This window comes from Trachemys scripta, chromosome 9 (genome assembly GCF_013100865.1).
Source record: "Trachemys scripta elegans isolate TJP31775 chromosome 9, CAS_Tse_1.0, whole genome shotgun sequence".
NCBI lineage: Eukaryota > Metazoa > Chordata > Testudines > Emydidae > Trachemys > Trachemys scripta.
Window position 1 is genome coordinate 1,064,682 of NC_048306.1, and position 14,212 is coordinate 1,078,893.

Genomic DNA, 14,212 nt, shown 5'->3' on the forward strand with positions numbered 1-14,212 from the left:
CCCCACCCTTGCCCCGAACCGGTCCTAACCCTGCCCTCACCCCCATCCCGAGCCAGTCCTAACCCCGCCCTCACCCCCACCCTTGCCCCGAGCCGGTCCTAACCCTGCCATCACCCCAACCCTAAAGCCAATTGTAGCCTTGCTGTTACCAAACACTAAAGTCAGTTCTAACCCTGAACCAACCCCAGCTGTATGCTGAAGACAGAGAGTAGCAAATCACAGTAACAGTGACTAAAGCCCTTTGTCTTTCTCTGCCTCAAAGAGCTTTGCCTCCTACTTCAAATTCACCCAAGACCCATTTCTGCTCCTTGCTCCACTGCGAGAGAGGCAAGAGTTGGCACCACTTGGAACCCAGCTGAATTGCTCTGGGTATGATGTTAATGAGCGCGAGGAACCTCCGAGTGACATGCAGGAAGCAGGAGAGCTTACAGCATTGGCAGAATCCCTGGTGCATGAACAGATGGCAGCGGAGCCCTCTGAAGACCCAGGACTCTCAAAGCAGAGACGCATGCGTGGCCCAGGATGAAGAGATGTACTTGGGCTGCCAACATTTTTACACCACTATCTTCCCAAAGGACCTCAGCATCATCTCCAGGTTTCAGTGCACTGGTGGGGAGCGGCCCTGGGCTCTGAGCGGGGGAACGGCTTGAATTGCCCGTGTGGGATTCCACCATAAATGTGATTTGCATTTACAGGATTTTAATGAGCAAAGGCAATGAAAACCAAAGAATCAGAAACGTAGGAGCACTTAAGTCTCAAAAGAGTTCAAAGAGGAACAGAGGAGTCAAAGGGGAATGGGAGAGACATGGGGAATGGGGTCAGAGCCACTGAAGCGATCTCTCTAGCTTAGCACTTATCCCTCAGGATTTCCACAGGCCCGAGGGAGCAGAATCTGCCCCAGGGACTTTTAAAGAATGCTAAACCCACTGACAAATAGGGGTTTTGTGCTGGCACCTGCTGCAAGGAAGCTCAGCACCTGTGGCCCTAGGCCTGGGGACAGATTCACTGGGTCAATAAACATTGTCACTCCACCCACAGATCCCTTGGAAAAGAAGAGAGGGAGGGAGGGGGAGAGCTCCCAGAGCTGTCTCTATCCTCAGGCCCTTGCTCACCTGGTGAAGTCTTCCTCCCCAATCATATGTCGAGGGATGGGCGAGTACCTAGATGGGGTCGCCTGTGGGGGGGCTGGGTAAGTGGGTTTGTTCTCAACACTGCCGAGGTAACCCAGACTGGTGTTATGGCTTATGTGGTTATCGGCCAAGGCTGAGAAGGCTGTAGAGAAGGAAAAGACAAAATCAGGAGCAGAAGTCCTGGGCCCGGCTGCTCTCGTATACAACAGGGGAGCAAGAGCCCGGTGTTCCCATGGCTAATGCACATTTCCTTACAGTGCCCCGCACTCTGTGGGGCTCCCCGCGCCCCAAGACCCTCCCATCCCCTTTCACACTCTCACATGCCCCTCTTCCTTTGACCCTGCTGTTCAACCCCTACATCTTTCCCCAAGGGTTCTTGTGGCCTTCCCCTCCCGCCGCTGGCGCTGTGGCACAGCTGTGCTCCCCTGGGAGCCGGGCTGAGGCTGGCAGGCTGGCGTACGTACTGCTGGCATAGTCGGGGGGCGCGTACATGTCGTTGAGGTGGACGTTGCCAGGCTTGGCCACTTTCAGGTACACCATGTCGGAGGTGTTCTTCAGAGAGGCCACCGCCTCCTCGTGCCGCACGTCCTGCAGGTTCGTGTTATTCACCTGCGAGAGAGAACAGGCCAGGGGCGGTGAGGGAGACGGAGGAAACAAACGGAAAGGCATGAGAGGCAGAGGAGGGGCCGGGGAGGAGAGAAAGGACTGGGTTCAAATGATCCCAGTTTTGTTTCATTGATACATCCCTGGTGAAGTGGGATACGATGTGTCTCCAAGTGGCGTTTCAATAGCATGTGCTGGGTTGCATCTCAGCTGCAGAGACAGCTAGAGTCTGATTCCCAGGCAGCATGCAGCAAGTACAGCCATTCACTGGGCCTTTCAAACACTGCTGTTTGCAGCCGCGTTGGTCCCAGGTATCTCTCATGGGACTAACTTCTGTTGGAGAGAGGGACAAGCTTTCGAGCTTCACAGAGCTCTTCCTCAGGTCTAGTTCTGAATGGAAGTTCCCAGCCTCGTCTCTAGAAGGTGTTGTGCAGGTTTCCTGTGAGGACGAGGACTGGGAGATCGATACCGAGTGATCCCTTTGAGAAAAGTGTTCACCCACAGGTGACGGGGTGTTTTTGTCTTAAGACTGCCTACGCCTTTCTTTGGGGTATCATCAAATAATTACAACTCAGACTTGATGGGGACCACAGCCTTAAAAAAGTCTTTCCTGAATCCCCTTTTCTGGCCTTCAAACAACCCCCAGCCTCACCGGGCTCGTCATCAGAAGCAAGCTCCACACAGACCAGGAGACGCCAACTCAAAGTGGCACCAGACCCTGCCAGAACAACAGATGCAAAACCTGCAGACACATCTCTGCTGATACAATGATCAACACCCCCCACAATGCACCTTTCAGAATCCATGGGTCCTACACTAGCCTATCGCAACGTGTGGTGTACCTCATCCACTGCTCTCAATGCCCCAATGATAACTATGTGGGTGAAACCTGACAATCACTACGCTCTCGAATGAACTCACAAAGAAAAATAAGACAAAAACACCCCATCACCTGTGGGTGAACACTTTTCTCAAAGGGATCACTCGGTATCGATCTCCCAGTCCTTGTCCTCACAGGAAACCTGCACAACACCTTCTAGAGACGAGGCTGGGAACTTCCATTCAGAATTCAGCTGGACACTAAGAACCATGGTCTTAATAGAAAGCAACAGAGGGTCCCTGTGGCACCTTTAAGACTAACAGAAGTATTGGGAGCATAAGCTTTCGTGGGTAAGAACCTCACTTCTTCAGATGCAAGATCGGGTCTTAATAGAGACACTGGTGTTATGGCTCATTACAACCATTTTAACACACCCCTCTGCCCGCTAACCCTTAATTGCCCACTTCACTTTAAGTGGTCTCCTACAGCATGTGTGAACCTCTTATGCTTAACAATCTGTCCCACCTTGTGGTTAGCTTGGATGTGCTGGTTGCCTTCTCCAGACCTGAGGAAGAGCTCTGTGAAGCTTCACAGCTTGTCCCTTCCTCTAACAGAAGTCGGGCTTCTTACCTTGTCCCTCTTGTACACACTGGGTATTTGTTTATCTTCATGACACAGAAACTCCTCCTTACGGTGCCAGCTGTACCCGCTCCGGGTCTGCATACTGCTCATCTCACCGCCCCACCCAGCCGCTATCCCAAAATACTGGAACATGATCATCCTCCAACTACCCTTGGTTTAGTCAGTGCCCGAAGTGCGGTCCCTTCCCAGCCATGGTGGGACTCCCTGACGTCAGTGCACATCAAATCTCAGGCATGTCATTAATGTCATATTTGGGAATTCGCTCAGGGCCCCCGGCCCCAGCCCTGCCAGGACATTCACCTTGTCAGCAAACAGTGATAGTAACAACCGGGAACAATCCTACATGCAGCAGGCCACATTCACCAGCTGCTCTGTGTCACCTGGTGATGCAAAGTAGCCACTACCCATCGGTCTGTTCTGCGACAAGCTCTCCCCTGTCCCTTCTCCATTGCCCTGAAGGGGATCAGCTGCTGGGACTTTATCCTTACGGCAATCTAATTATAAGTGAGTACAAACTAACATCTCCTGCTCATTGCCCATTGGGCCCAGCCATGTAACCCCTGGTGCCCAGGCCTGGGGAAGGAGAGCTCGTGCTCTTCTGGTGGGGAGAAAGGGGCTCTGGAGCAATGGAAAGCCCAGGCTGTATATGGAGCAAGAGCCAGTGCTAGGCGGAGAGGGCTTTAGAGCAGAGACCTCACAGAGACCTCCCCTGGCATCCCCACCTCCCTCTCTCCGTCTCTAGAGCCCAGAGGAAGGTGCGTGCGCTCACCGCCAGCAGCCGGTCCCCGATCTGCAGCCGGCCATCCTTCTGGGCAGCCCCTCCCTCGATGATCTTGGTGATGTAGATGCTGTTGTCTCCTGGGATGTGCTGGTTTCCGATTCCACCCGCGATGCTGAAGCCTAGTCCTGAGGGGACACAAGAGGCAATGAGGGGAGATTGAAAAGTCCCTAGATGGTGAGTGGAACACACCTGCCAGGGGACATGGGGCATTTACAGCGCCAATGGGCTCGCCCCCCATGGCTCCTCCGCCCAGGCTCTCATGCCGCTCCTCCTGTTGGTGACCTGTTACTTGGGCTTGGCGAAGCACATGGAGCAGATGGAGAGGATGGTGGGCTCTGGTCCCTGAGCAATCAGGGACGTATGGAGAGGCCAGTACGCTCTGACTACCAAGCGTTGCTATACCCTGAACTGTGATTTCCCAGGCCCCACACAGCTTGCTGCTGCCCCTCAGTCCTGACCCACAGCCCCTCAGGCCATTTCTGCCCGGTGACAGGGGCTGGGTTAGGCTACTGCAGCCATTTAAGAGATTTCACCTTTGGGTCCTTTCATCAGGTTAACTTCCAGGATAGTCTCAGGTGGGGGCTGCCTCCGACGCACCACAAGTCGAACCACTGGGCCTGCTTCCTTCAGTGCCTCCACTGCCTTGCTGTGCACCACCTCAGAGACATCCACTTCATTTACCCGCAGGACGCAGTCGTTCACCCTGCAAGCAGCACACGCATCATTGGCCGAACCCTGGATGCTCTCATCACGGTGTTTAGACAGCTCTTGCCTCAAGTCTCTGGGGAATCTCCTGGGAGTTCCCCTGCATCCACTGTCCTCCGATCTCCTCTGACCACTGCACACCTTGGCCAAGGCCACAGATCTCCACCCAGAGCCCTGGGAACGCCACTGAAAACACAGTTCTCTCTCTTTCCATCCGCCTGAACCCCGAGACGCTGAATCAGGACACTGAGCATGTGGCCAGGACTGCAGTACGGACACTCTCAGGCCAAGCCCAGCCGCTTAGCAGGAGGTGGGCGGAGAGGGGGTGTTACCCCACACTTGCTCCAAAGGGGTTAATGGAAGACAGGTGGGCCAATTAACCTATCAGGCTGAGAAGAAAGCCCTAATTAGGGGAAGCTCACCTGTGTGGGAGCAGGTGGGGCTTCTAGAAAGCCAGGGAGCTGCTAGCAGAGAGGGGCTGCAGGGAAGCAGTCTGCAGTCACTCCCTGGGGGAAGGGAGGTATGTTTGGGTTATAGAAATTGGTCTGCCGTCACTCCCTGGGAGGAGGGAGTTAGGGCTGGCAGACCTGGTGGGGGGAGCCAGAAGGACCAGGAAAGTCTCAGGGAAAAGGCAGCAAGGTTCGGGATCGTGCAGACCTTGGGTGCTGATCAGATGGTCCCTGAGCTGGAATCCAGAGCAGAGGGCAGGCCCGGGTTCCGCTGGGGAAGTGGCACCATGGGTCAGTGAATGGGAAGACTGCCTAAGCCTGCTGGAGAGAGCGGCTGCAGGATGTGCAATAAGCAGCAGAAGGGGGCCTTGGACCTGCAAAGAGCTAATCCCCAGAGCGACCAGGAGGAGGCGCCACCTGCGGTGAGTGGGGGTCCTGTAGGAAGGGGATCCTTCAGCATGACAGAGGGGTGAGAGAGACCCCTCAGCTGGGGGACAGGGAAGCATGGCAGATCCCTGACATGGAGCGAGGGGCAGGGGGTATGATGACTCATTGGTGGTAAAGGGGGAGATAAAGAGAATAGGCAAAGAAACCAGTCCCCATATTCTCTTGTCCCAAATCACCCTCGACGTAGCCCATTACCCCATTCTCCCCACAAGGAATTCAGCCCCTCTCCTTGTCCTGCCAGCACCACCCTGCTACTCAAAAGCTCCCGGCTGTCCCAGCTACGGGCTTCCCCACAGCACCTCCGAGTGCTGCTGATCCCCCTGTCCGGACGCCGAGGCGCCGTGCTACTCCTGGCAGGGGTCTCCCGTGAGGAGAAGCTACCCAATGTACCAAGCCAGGTGAACAAATTCTCTGACTCAGCTGAGACTCGCCAACTCATTGCATGGGGGAGCCTGTTCCGCACTGCTGGGAAGCCCTGCGCACTAACCCTGTGCCTAGCCGCTGGGCTTGGGAAAGCGAGCGCCGTGAACACCGACCTGGGCAGCAGTAAAGCCAGAACGAGCTGCTGCCAAGTGACCCCACGCATCATGCTCAGGCCAGGCCAGCAGTTTTCGGGTACTCACCCTAGGCGGCCATCCATCGCTGCAGCTCCACCAGGGATGATTTTCGTGATAAAAATCCCTGGATCATCAGGAACATGGGGATTATCAATTCCCCCTGCAATGCTGAAGCCAAGGCCAGAGTTACCCTGGGGAAAAGCAAAACACAGGGAGCCTTTCTGAGGAGGGAACTTGCTCCCTAGGTGCTTGTACACCCCCAGGCCAGCGGCTGAATTAAGGCATCGCCCTCCCCTCTCTGATGGTGCCATGCCAGTGAAACCCTCCCAGACCAGCAACTCTCAGGATGGCACAGTAGCACCTGCAGAATCTGGGTTCATCCGGGTCTCCCTGTCTCTCCGGCAGGCTGAGAGGAGTCGCACAGTGGTTTACAGAGGCTGATGCACACAACCTGAGGGGCTCCGATACTCCAGCAAAGCGTGCTGAGAAGGTGGAGCAGCAAGAGCCAGAGGTCTCCCTCCCAGGAGCCACGTCTCTGCTGACAGCCTGAGCCAGGGTCAGGCTACCACCAGTGCCAGCAGCCCAGTATCTGCCAGGGGAGAGAACCACGGCTTGTGCTGGTACCAACGCGTCTGATCTGATGACATGGGGAATCTCCTGGGCCTCCCAGGAGAAAACACCTGCACAGGGGCTCAGCACAGAGCCAGTGCTAGGCAGAGACCTCACAGAGACTTCCCCTGGCATCCCCACCTCCCTCTGTCGGTCTCTAGAGCCCAGAGGAAAGTGTGCGCGCTCCCTGAAGAGCTCCAGAAACATGGTATTTGGACTCCGATTCTCTCAGATGCACCAGTTTACACTGGGGTAACTACTGACTTTGGCAGAGTTATTCCTGAGGCACACGGGTGTGAACGGGTGGAGAACAGGCCTCTGGTCTCTGTGTCGGAGTCGGAATGACAGAGAACTCTGGAATGGCCAGGTGTACACACAGCTCTAGTATGGCCTGGGGCAAGAGCAGGGACGATGCGGAATCCTCCTTTCTGACACCGAAACCAAGTGACCTGGCATTGTCCTTTCTTGGTGAGAAGCCATGCAGGCGGTGCTGAACGCCGCACCCCTCCCTGCCATATCCTAGTGCCTAAGGCATCTGCTGCCCACACCCCATCCCTCTGTGTCGCAAGCCCGTGTGCACGGCTCTCGTTTAGTGACAGGCCTTCGGATTACGTTTCCATTCTCCTACACTGGGTTGAAGTGGAAAAGACCACCTGGTTTTGCTGTTCTGCCTTGGGAAAGCACATTTTCTCCTTGTCTCCTCATACAGAAAGGCTGACACCTTGTTGTCTCGCCCCCTCATGACTTTCTCATAAGGGAGACCTCGAGCTCTGGGTCACTTCTGTGGCCCAGGACCCTAGAGAACTGTGTCTGATCAATGCAGTGATTGTGTGCTCAGCCCCTTGGATGGATCCCATCGATGTCAGACGAGCACTGGCGTTGTCTGCTAGAGGTTTCCCCTTAAACAGCTGGGCGTGGAGAATCACTTGTGAAGAGAGCTGGTGAGATGGACAGGAACACTCAGAGGATTAGATATACCCTCGTCTGGGGGATGCCAATAAGCCAAGAAACGTAAGTGGAACAGAGCCCAGGGTTTTGAATACAACCCCGGAGCTGAGAGTTTGCAGACAGCCTGGAGATTCCATGTGAGCTATACCAGCTGCTCTGTAGTTTTCGTGATGTAGTCCTCTGAGACTCGTCTTCTTCTTCCCACTCTAAACAATGAGGTTCATCCCATGTATCAGCTCTTCAGACAGGCAGTGAACACTTCTCTGACATTACAACAAACCCATCATATGGCTTATTTAGTCTGCAGAAGAGAAGAATGAGGGGGGATTTGATAGCAGCCTTCAACTACCTGAAGGGGGGTTCCAAAGAGGATGGAGCTCGGCTGTTCTCAGTGGTACCAGATGACAGATCAAGGAGCAATGGTCTCAAGTTGCAGTGCGGGAGGTCTTGGTTGGATATTAGGAAACACTATTTCACTAGGAGGGTGGTGAAGCACTGGAATGCGTTACCTAGGGAGGTGGTGGAATCTCCTTCCATAGAGGTTTTTAAGGCCCGGCTTGACAAAGCCCTGGCTGGGATGATTTAGTTGGTGTTGGTCCTGCTTTGAGCAGAGGGTTGGACTAGATGAGCTCCTGAGGTCTCCTGATATTCTATGATTCTTCTATGATTCTACATGCTCAAAGCACTATATAGGCATTGTGTCACAACAGCCCTGAGGTAAGTATCCGTACCATGACTACCCCCATTTCCCAGATGAAGAAACTGAGGCATCGAGAAACAAAGTGAATTGGCCAAGCTCATACAGTGAATCTGTTTGAAAACTACACAAAATGCTGGAGAAAAACCAAAAGCAATGACTGCTTCTGTGCAGCATGAACAGAAGGAATCCAACATGAGTTGGCTGGATTGAGCTATGAAATCTATGAACGATAGATGATCTACAATCTCGTGGATTATAAAATTGAGATTTTTCATAAAATGTGGCTTTTCTTAGCCCATCTGACTGAGGGAGATCAATCCAAAACGGAACAAATTCCTCTTGTTTATTTGGGTATCATCCTACCCTGAGAATAGAAGCTGCAAAATCTGTTACCCTGGAAAAGGGTTAATCTCTTCCATACATTGTAGATTTTCTAGACCAATTTAAAAGGCACTCTCTTTCCCTTTGGCTTGCAGAAAGATGGTGGGGGGAGAGCAGCTGAATTCTGTACGATAGCATTTGCATATGATTTCCAATTATTTGTAGGATGTCAAGGTAGTGCAGGAGGTGTTGAAATGTTCCTCCCCGCTGCGCTCTGAAAGCTCCTGGTTGCTGTTCTGTGGGCTGGAAACTGGCTCTGACAAGCAGGCACATGACAGGTAACCTTTGGTTCCAGTACAAGAAAAGCTGCTTCTCCTGCTCTGGGGTTACCCTCCCTCCTTTCGCTGACTTCCAGCAGCGTCATGGTCAGTCTTGGGAAAGCTGCAGAGAGCTTTACTAGCCCCTGGAGCCTCCTGCATTGCTGTCTTGAGTCCATTCCCCAGGGAAGTTGTGCTAGTAAAGGAGAAGATATAGGGTCATGTCCCAGGACTTGAACCATTAATTGTCTAACTATGATGGGGCAACCCATACTGTGAGCTGAGAACTTAGCGCCAATAAAATATCTTGGAGCCATTTCACTTCCCTTTGGCAGCCAAGACAATGGCAAGCGCAGAGAACTCTCCAGCCTGCCCCAGGGCTGCTCCAGGTGAGAGCAGGAGGCACTGTGACTCTCCAAAAGGCTGCAGGCTCGTTGTTTAGAGAGAGATTTTTAATCTTACTAAACAAACTCCTTGAGAGTTCCTGTCCTTCCTGCTAGGGAAGAACTTCAGTGGCTATTGCTGGAGTAGCGGTGCCCACCACAGGGGCTCACGCCGCCTTGTGTCAGGGACTTCATGAGAACAGGACTGAGCAATACTCAGTAAATCTTGGGCAGCCCCAGAGCAGGATCTGCCCTTTGCTCTCTAGAACCTCTAGAGCAACTCGCCTCCTGCTGTGTTCTGACCTGGCTGCAGCTTTTGAAGCAGCCAGACTAGGACAAGAATAGCTTAGAATGACAGCGCTCAGCAGGTGAGGTCAGGAAGAGGTGGAGCCCTGGGGCTACGTCCGAATCTGGCAGAACAGGCCAGTCTTCTCGCTAGTGACGGGTGGCAGGGGGTGCTCGTCACACCCTGGGTTATGTGGGTTTCCAATTGCAGTGCAGGTCCAGGTGGCCACCAGAGCTGTGGACTGTCTCCAGGGTGGGAGGGCGGATGGGTCACTGGAGGATAACTCTGTAGAGGCAGAGAGTTCCATGTACCTCACTCTCCCGACCAGCAGCACCCCTGTGCCTCCAGGACTAAGCTTCGGCCAGTGCTGATCTCACCAGGCCGCGGGAGCGCTGGGAGATGAGGTTATTTGTGTGATGCGAAGGGGATGTAAAGCTGCTGTCGCCTCTGTGCAGCTGGCACCTCAGTCCACACTGTTCATGATCTCCCCAAGTGGCTTCTCACAGCTGCTGGAGAGATAGAAGGGTCCTTGTGGGGTGCCATGGGTGGGGGCTCAGGAGATGTAGGAGCAGGTGCCCTTCATGGCCCCTGTGCAGATGGAGAGGAAGAAGCAACCTGATCTCAGTGCAATCCTGCTAGCCCCTGCCATGTTTCCAGGGATGACGGTGTTGAACGCTATGGAGAGGCTCACAAGGCCTGGGGGTCTGCCCCCTCCTTTGAGCTCGGGCTACCGTGGGCAGTAGTCAGCCCAGGAAAAGGGGGGTTTCTTGTGCGCCATACAGCTACATCCAGACTGACAATCTGACAAAAATGGCATTCAGGGTGATAACACCTGCTGATCTGTGCGAGGGCTCGCGTGCCCCACGGGCTGCTAAACTGCGCTGGGCTCTTAGGGGCCTGCTAGTCTGTCGCTCCCGCCAGTGAGAAAGGCACTTCCTCGATTGGAGAGTTCCCAGGCAGAGATTTCTGCAATGGCTGAGAAGGGGGAAATCACCTCAGACCTGTCCTACTTACTGTACGGCGGCTCCACTTTGGAGCCTAATTCCAGTGTAATCAGCAGTGCCACTACCTGCACCCACGCAGCTCGCTCCCGAGCCATAGAGTGCTGCGGAAGGGCGGGTGGATGGAGGCTCCGTCCCTGGATAACCCCCCAAGATACAAAGTGGAGGAGAAGAGGGAGACGTCTGCAGGCCAAGAAAAGCAGCGTTACCAGGTATGTCTTCCTCTGCTGTGGACTCACGGGGGTGTAGTTCTGTAACGCAGGAAACTGGTCGCTGCCGTGGGCAACCCTCAAATAGCCTCTGGCCTTGCTGGGTCTACAAGCTAACGAGACCAATACAAGTTCTCCAAGGACTCAAAATGGGATTTGCCTTGACACTTGTGCAAATTAGTGTCACTCTGCTCATGTTAGTGTGCCCCTGTGCGCATCCCTCGTGAGAAGTGGTGGAGCAGGGAAGTCAAGGTCTCTACAAGAGAATAATCAGAAAGTATCCCTTTACCCTGGAGTGAGCTGGATACCCACCTGCAAGAAAATCTCACTATTGAGGTGTGAGTCCCAGCCAAGCCTGGACACACAGTTCACTGTGGCTGCCTGGGCCCATGGGCTGAAACCCACCTGGCTGCTGTTGCCCAGGAGGTGCCGTGCAAATGAAACAATGGCCATAAAGCTGTTGCTGTCCTGGCCAGCCTGAACCTGGCCTGGTATTCACCAGCTTTATCCCAGAGTCAGGAGTGGCTTCCCAGTTTGTCTGGTGACGTCCTGATGCTATGTCCTATGCATTCCTGACCCTACATGGTATCGGAATGCCAGTATATCTCCTCAGGCCATGACATGCCGTAAAAACTGAGCAAAACCCAGCTTTACCTGAATGCAGGAACCCCCTGGGCAAAAGGTGGTGGGAAGAACAGGGGTTCGCTGGTATCCTGGAGTATCAGGACATTTTGTCATTGGTCTGTGGTGCAGAGACCTGCACAGCTGGCACCCTGGCCACCTCAGCGCCAAAAGCACCCATCAGAATAAGCCACTCGCTTTCTCACGTGCAACATATCGTTCTGCTGGGGGGAGGCAGGGGTTCCGCCCTTATCCTTATGCTCCTGGCAGGGCCGGCTCGAGGCACCAGCGCACCAAGCAGGTGCTTGGGGCGGCCAACGGAGAGGGGCGGCTCGTCCGGCTCTTCGGCGGTGGGTCCCTCAGTCCCTCTCGGACGGAAGGACCTGCCGCCGAATTGCCGACAAAGAATAAAGCGGCGGCAGCAAAGTGCCGCCGATCACGGCTCCCCTCTCCCCCCCCCCCCCCCCCCCTTGGGGGGGCAAAAAAGCTGGAGCCGGCCTTGGCTCCTGGAGCCTGGGGTGAGCCCCTCATGGTGTGGGAAGGGGGCGGTTTAATACAACCATGCTATAGAGCTCAGCATTCTGGCCTTGGTGTGCAGATCCCGTGGCCTTCAGCAGAGCTGCCTGTATGTCTGAGGGCAGATTCTGGCCCTTTGTTTGACATTCTAGGGAGCTGAGAAAACCGGTCCCCCTTGAGCCTGCCCAGCCCTCTTCCTGCCGTGCCCAAGGACAGCCTCTCTTCTCTCTTCACTGTCACTGCTCATCTGGAATCACAGGGAAAGTCCCCTCCCTGGCTCGCTGCAGCACGGGCTCCAGGACGGACTACTTGCCCTCCCACGCAGGACCTGTAGCAATGCCTGACTCACCCGCACAGAGGATGTAAGGAATTAATGTGTGGCAGAGATACATGTTCTGCTGAAAGTCCCAGCTCATCCTAGTACAAGCTCCTGTGTGGGAGCTAATTTTAGCTCTTGTCTGTACACTATATGCCATCAGCCCTGCGTCGTCAGTAGCTCACAGAGAGACAAGGAGAAGGCCCAGGCAGCAATTCCTCCCATTCCAACCCAGTTTACTAGAAAACCTGTCTCTGCTGGTTAATATCACCGTGATTAATACCTTGAAGTGATACGCAACGAGCTGACAGGGCAGAAAAGGGTACAGCTGACTTCATGTGCCTTTTGCTGATTTCTGACCCTAGCTACTCTCCATCTTGTGTGTGGGGGAGATTCCAGCTACTTGTGCGTGAGCAGACGTGTGAGAGACCCCATGTGTCAGGCGGCCAGCGGGGTGAGCGGGTGGGAGATTGCTGGGGGGACGGTAGTGCACAGGAAAATCCTGCTTTTCAAGCTGTGAGTGGTCAGCCTGTGCTGGTGCTCTGCTCTCCTGCAGCAGCAAACCCACATGGTGACCCACAGCGCTCAGAGCGACACCGCGTTGGAAAGCGCCAACGTCGCACTTACCCTTTCCAGGACAATCTCCTCATACTTAAACATGCCATCGCTGCCGTTTACCTGGGGAAAGAGAGACAGTGTGTTACACCCCCAGCCAGCTCACAGAGATCCATCTCTTGCTTTAGACAGGTGCCGGCTTTCCCTTCAACATCTTAACAGGTCCGGCCCTCCAGTTAGGCACAGCAGGCCCGTGCCTAGGGGCGCCGGCATTCTAGGGACGCCTTACCTCTCTAAAACTGTGTGTAGGGGGGGCGCTGAAGATGGTGTGCCTAGGGGCGCATAAGGTGTAAATCCAGCCCTGCATCTTACTATTAAGAATCAGGCCCCATATCTGTGGCTCTGAAGCTGAAAATCACAAACATAATCCCCTCCCTAAAATTAAGACAAACACTTCTTTCTTTGGGCCTGATCCAAAGCCCAGAGTTCCTTTGTCCTCTTGGTTCTCTCTTCTGTGACTTTAATGGCAGCACATTTCAAACAACAAAAAAGCAATTTTTTGTGTTCTGCAGCATATAACTAACCCCTGGAACTCACTGCTGCAGGATATTATTGAGGTAAATAAAGTGGATTAATCAATTTTAAAAAGATTTATACATAACACTTAACTTGCACCTATACCTTTCAAATGCTTTACTAACATAAACTAGTTAATATGGTGGAGTAAATAATTCAGATAGTAATTTATTCCACTAATTTAGCTGGTCAAAAGAGATGTGAGGAAGCATAGGGCGTGGGATGGAGACTGGAGAAAGTATTATAATGCCATTATATAAAACTGAATGGTACTCCCTCACCTGAACAGCATGTGCAGTGCTGGTCACCCCACTCAGAAGGATACAGCAGAATTAGAGGGGTGGGGTGGGGGAGGGAGAGTTCAGAGAAGGATAGATTGGAAAGACTGCAGTTGTTTAGCTAGCCAGGTGACTAATAAGAGGTGACATGATAGAAGCATATAAAATAATAAATGGTCTAGAGCAGGAAGATTGGGAGCTTTTTGTTCTCCCTGCCTCCTAACAAAAGAACAAGGGGACATTCAATAAAACCAAAAGGGGGTAAATGCAAAACTGATACAAAAAGAAATACCTTTTCACACAATGTGTAATTAGACAGTGGAACTCATGGCCACAGGATGTTATTGAGACCAATAACCTCGTAAGGTTCATAAAGCAACTGGACATTTATATGGACCACAAGAATATCCAGAGTTGTCATTAATTATAACAAAAAGTGTGG

General features: G+C 53.4%; 1 protein-coding gene across 7 annotated transcripts in view; it reads right to left on the reverse strand.

The window, feature by feature from the left end:
- The window catches only part of DLG3 (discs large MAGUK scaffold protein 3), a 171,881-nt gene that overhangs the window by 68,420 nt on the left and 89,249 nt on the right, over positions 1-14,212 (reverse strand). For all 7 annotated transcript variants that reach the window (XM_034782715.1, XM_034782714.1, XM_034782713.1 and 4 more), the window contains 6 exons: positions 12,989-13,039; positions 6,201-6,325; positions 4,510-4,679; positions 3,965-4,101; positions 1,595-1,739; positions 1,113-1,272 (listed from right to left, as the gene is read on the reverse strand). In XM_034782715.1, the coding sequence (XP_034638606.1) occupies positions 1,113-1,272; positions 1,595-1,739; positions 3,965-4,101; positions 4,510-4,679; positions 6,201-6,325; positions 12,989-13,039 (788 nt within the window). The remainder of the gene's footprint in view (positions 1-1,112; positions 1,273-1,594; positions 1,740-3,964; positions 4,102-4,509; positions 4,680-6,200; positions 6,326-12,988; positions 13,040-14,212) is intronic.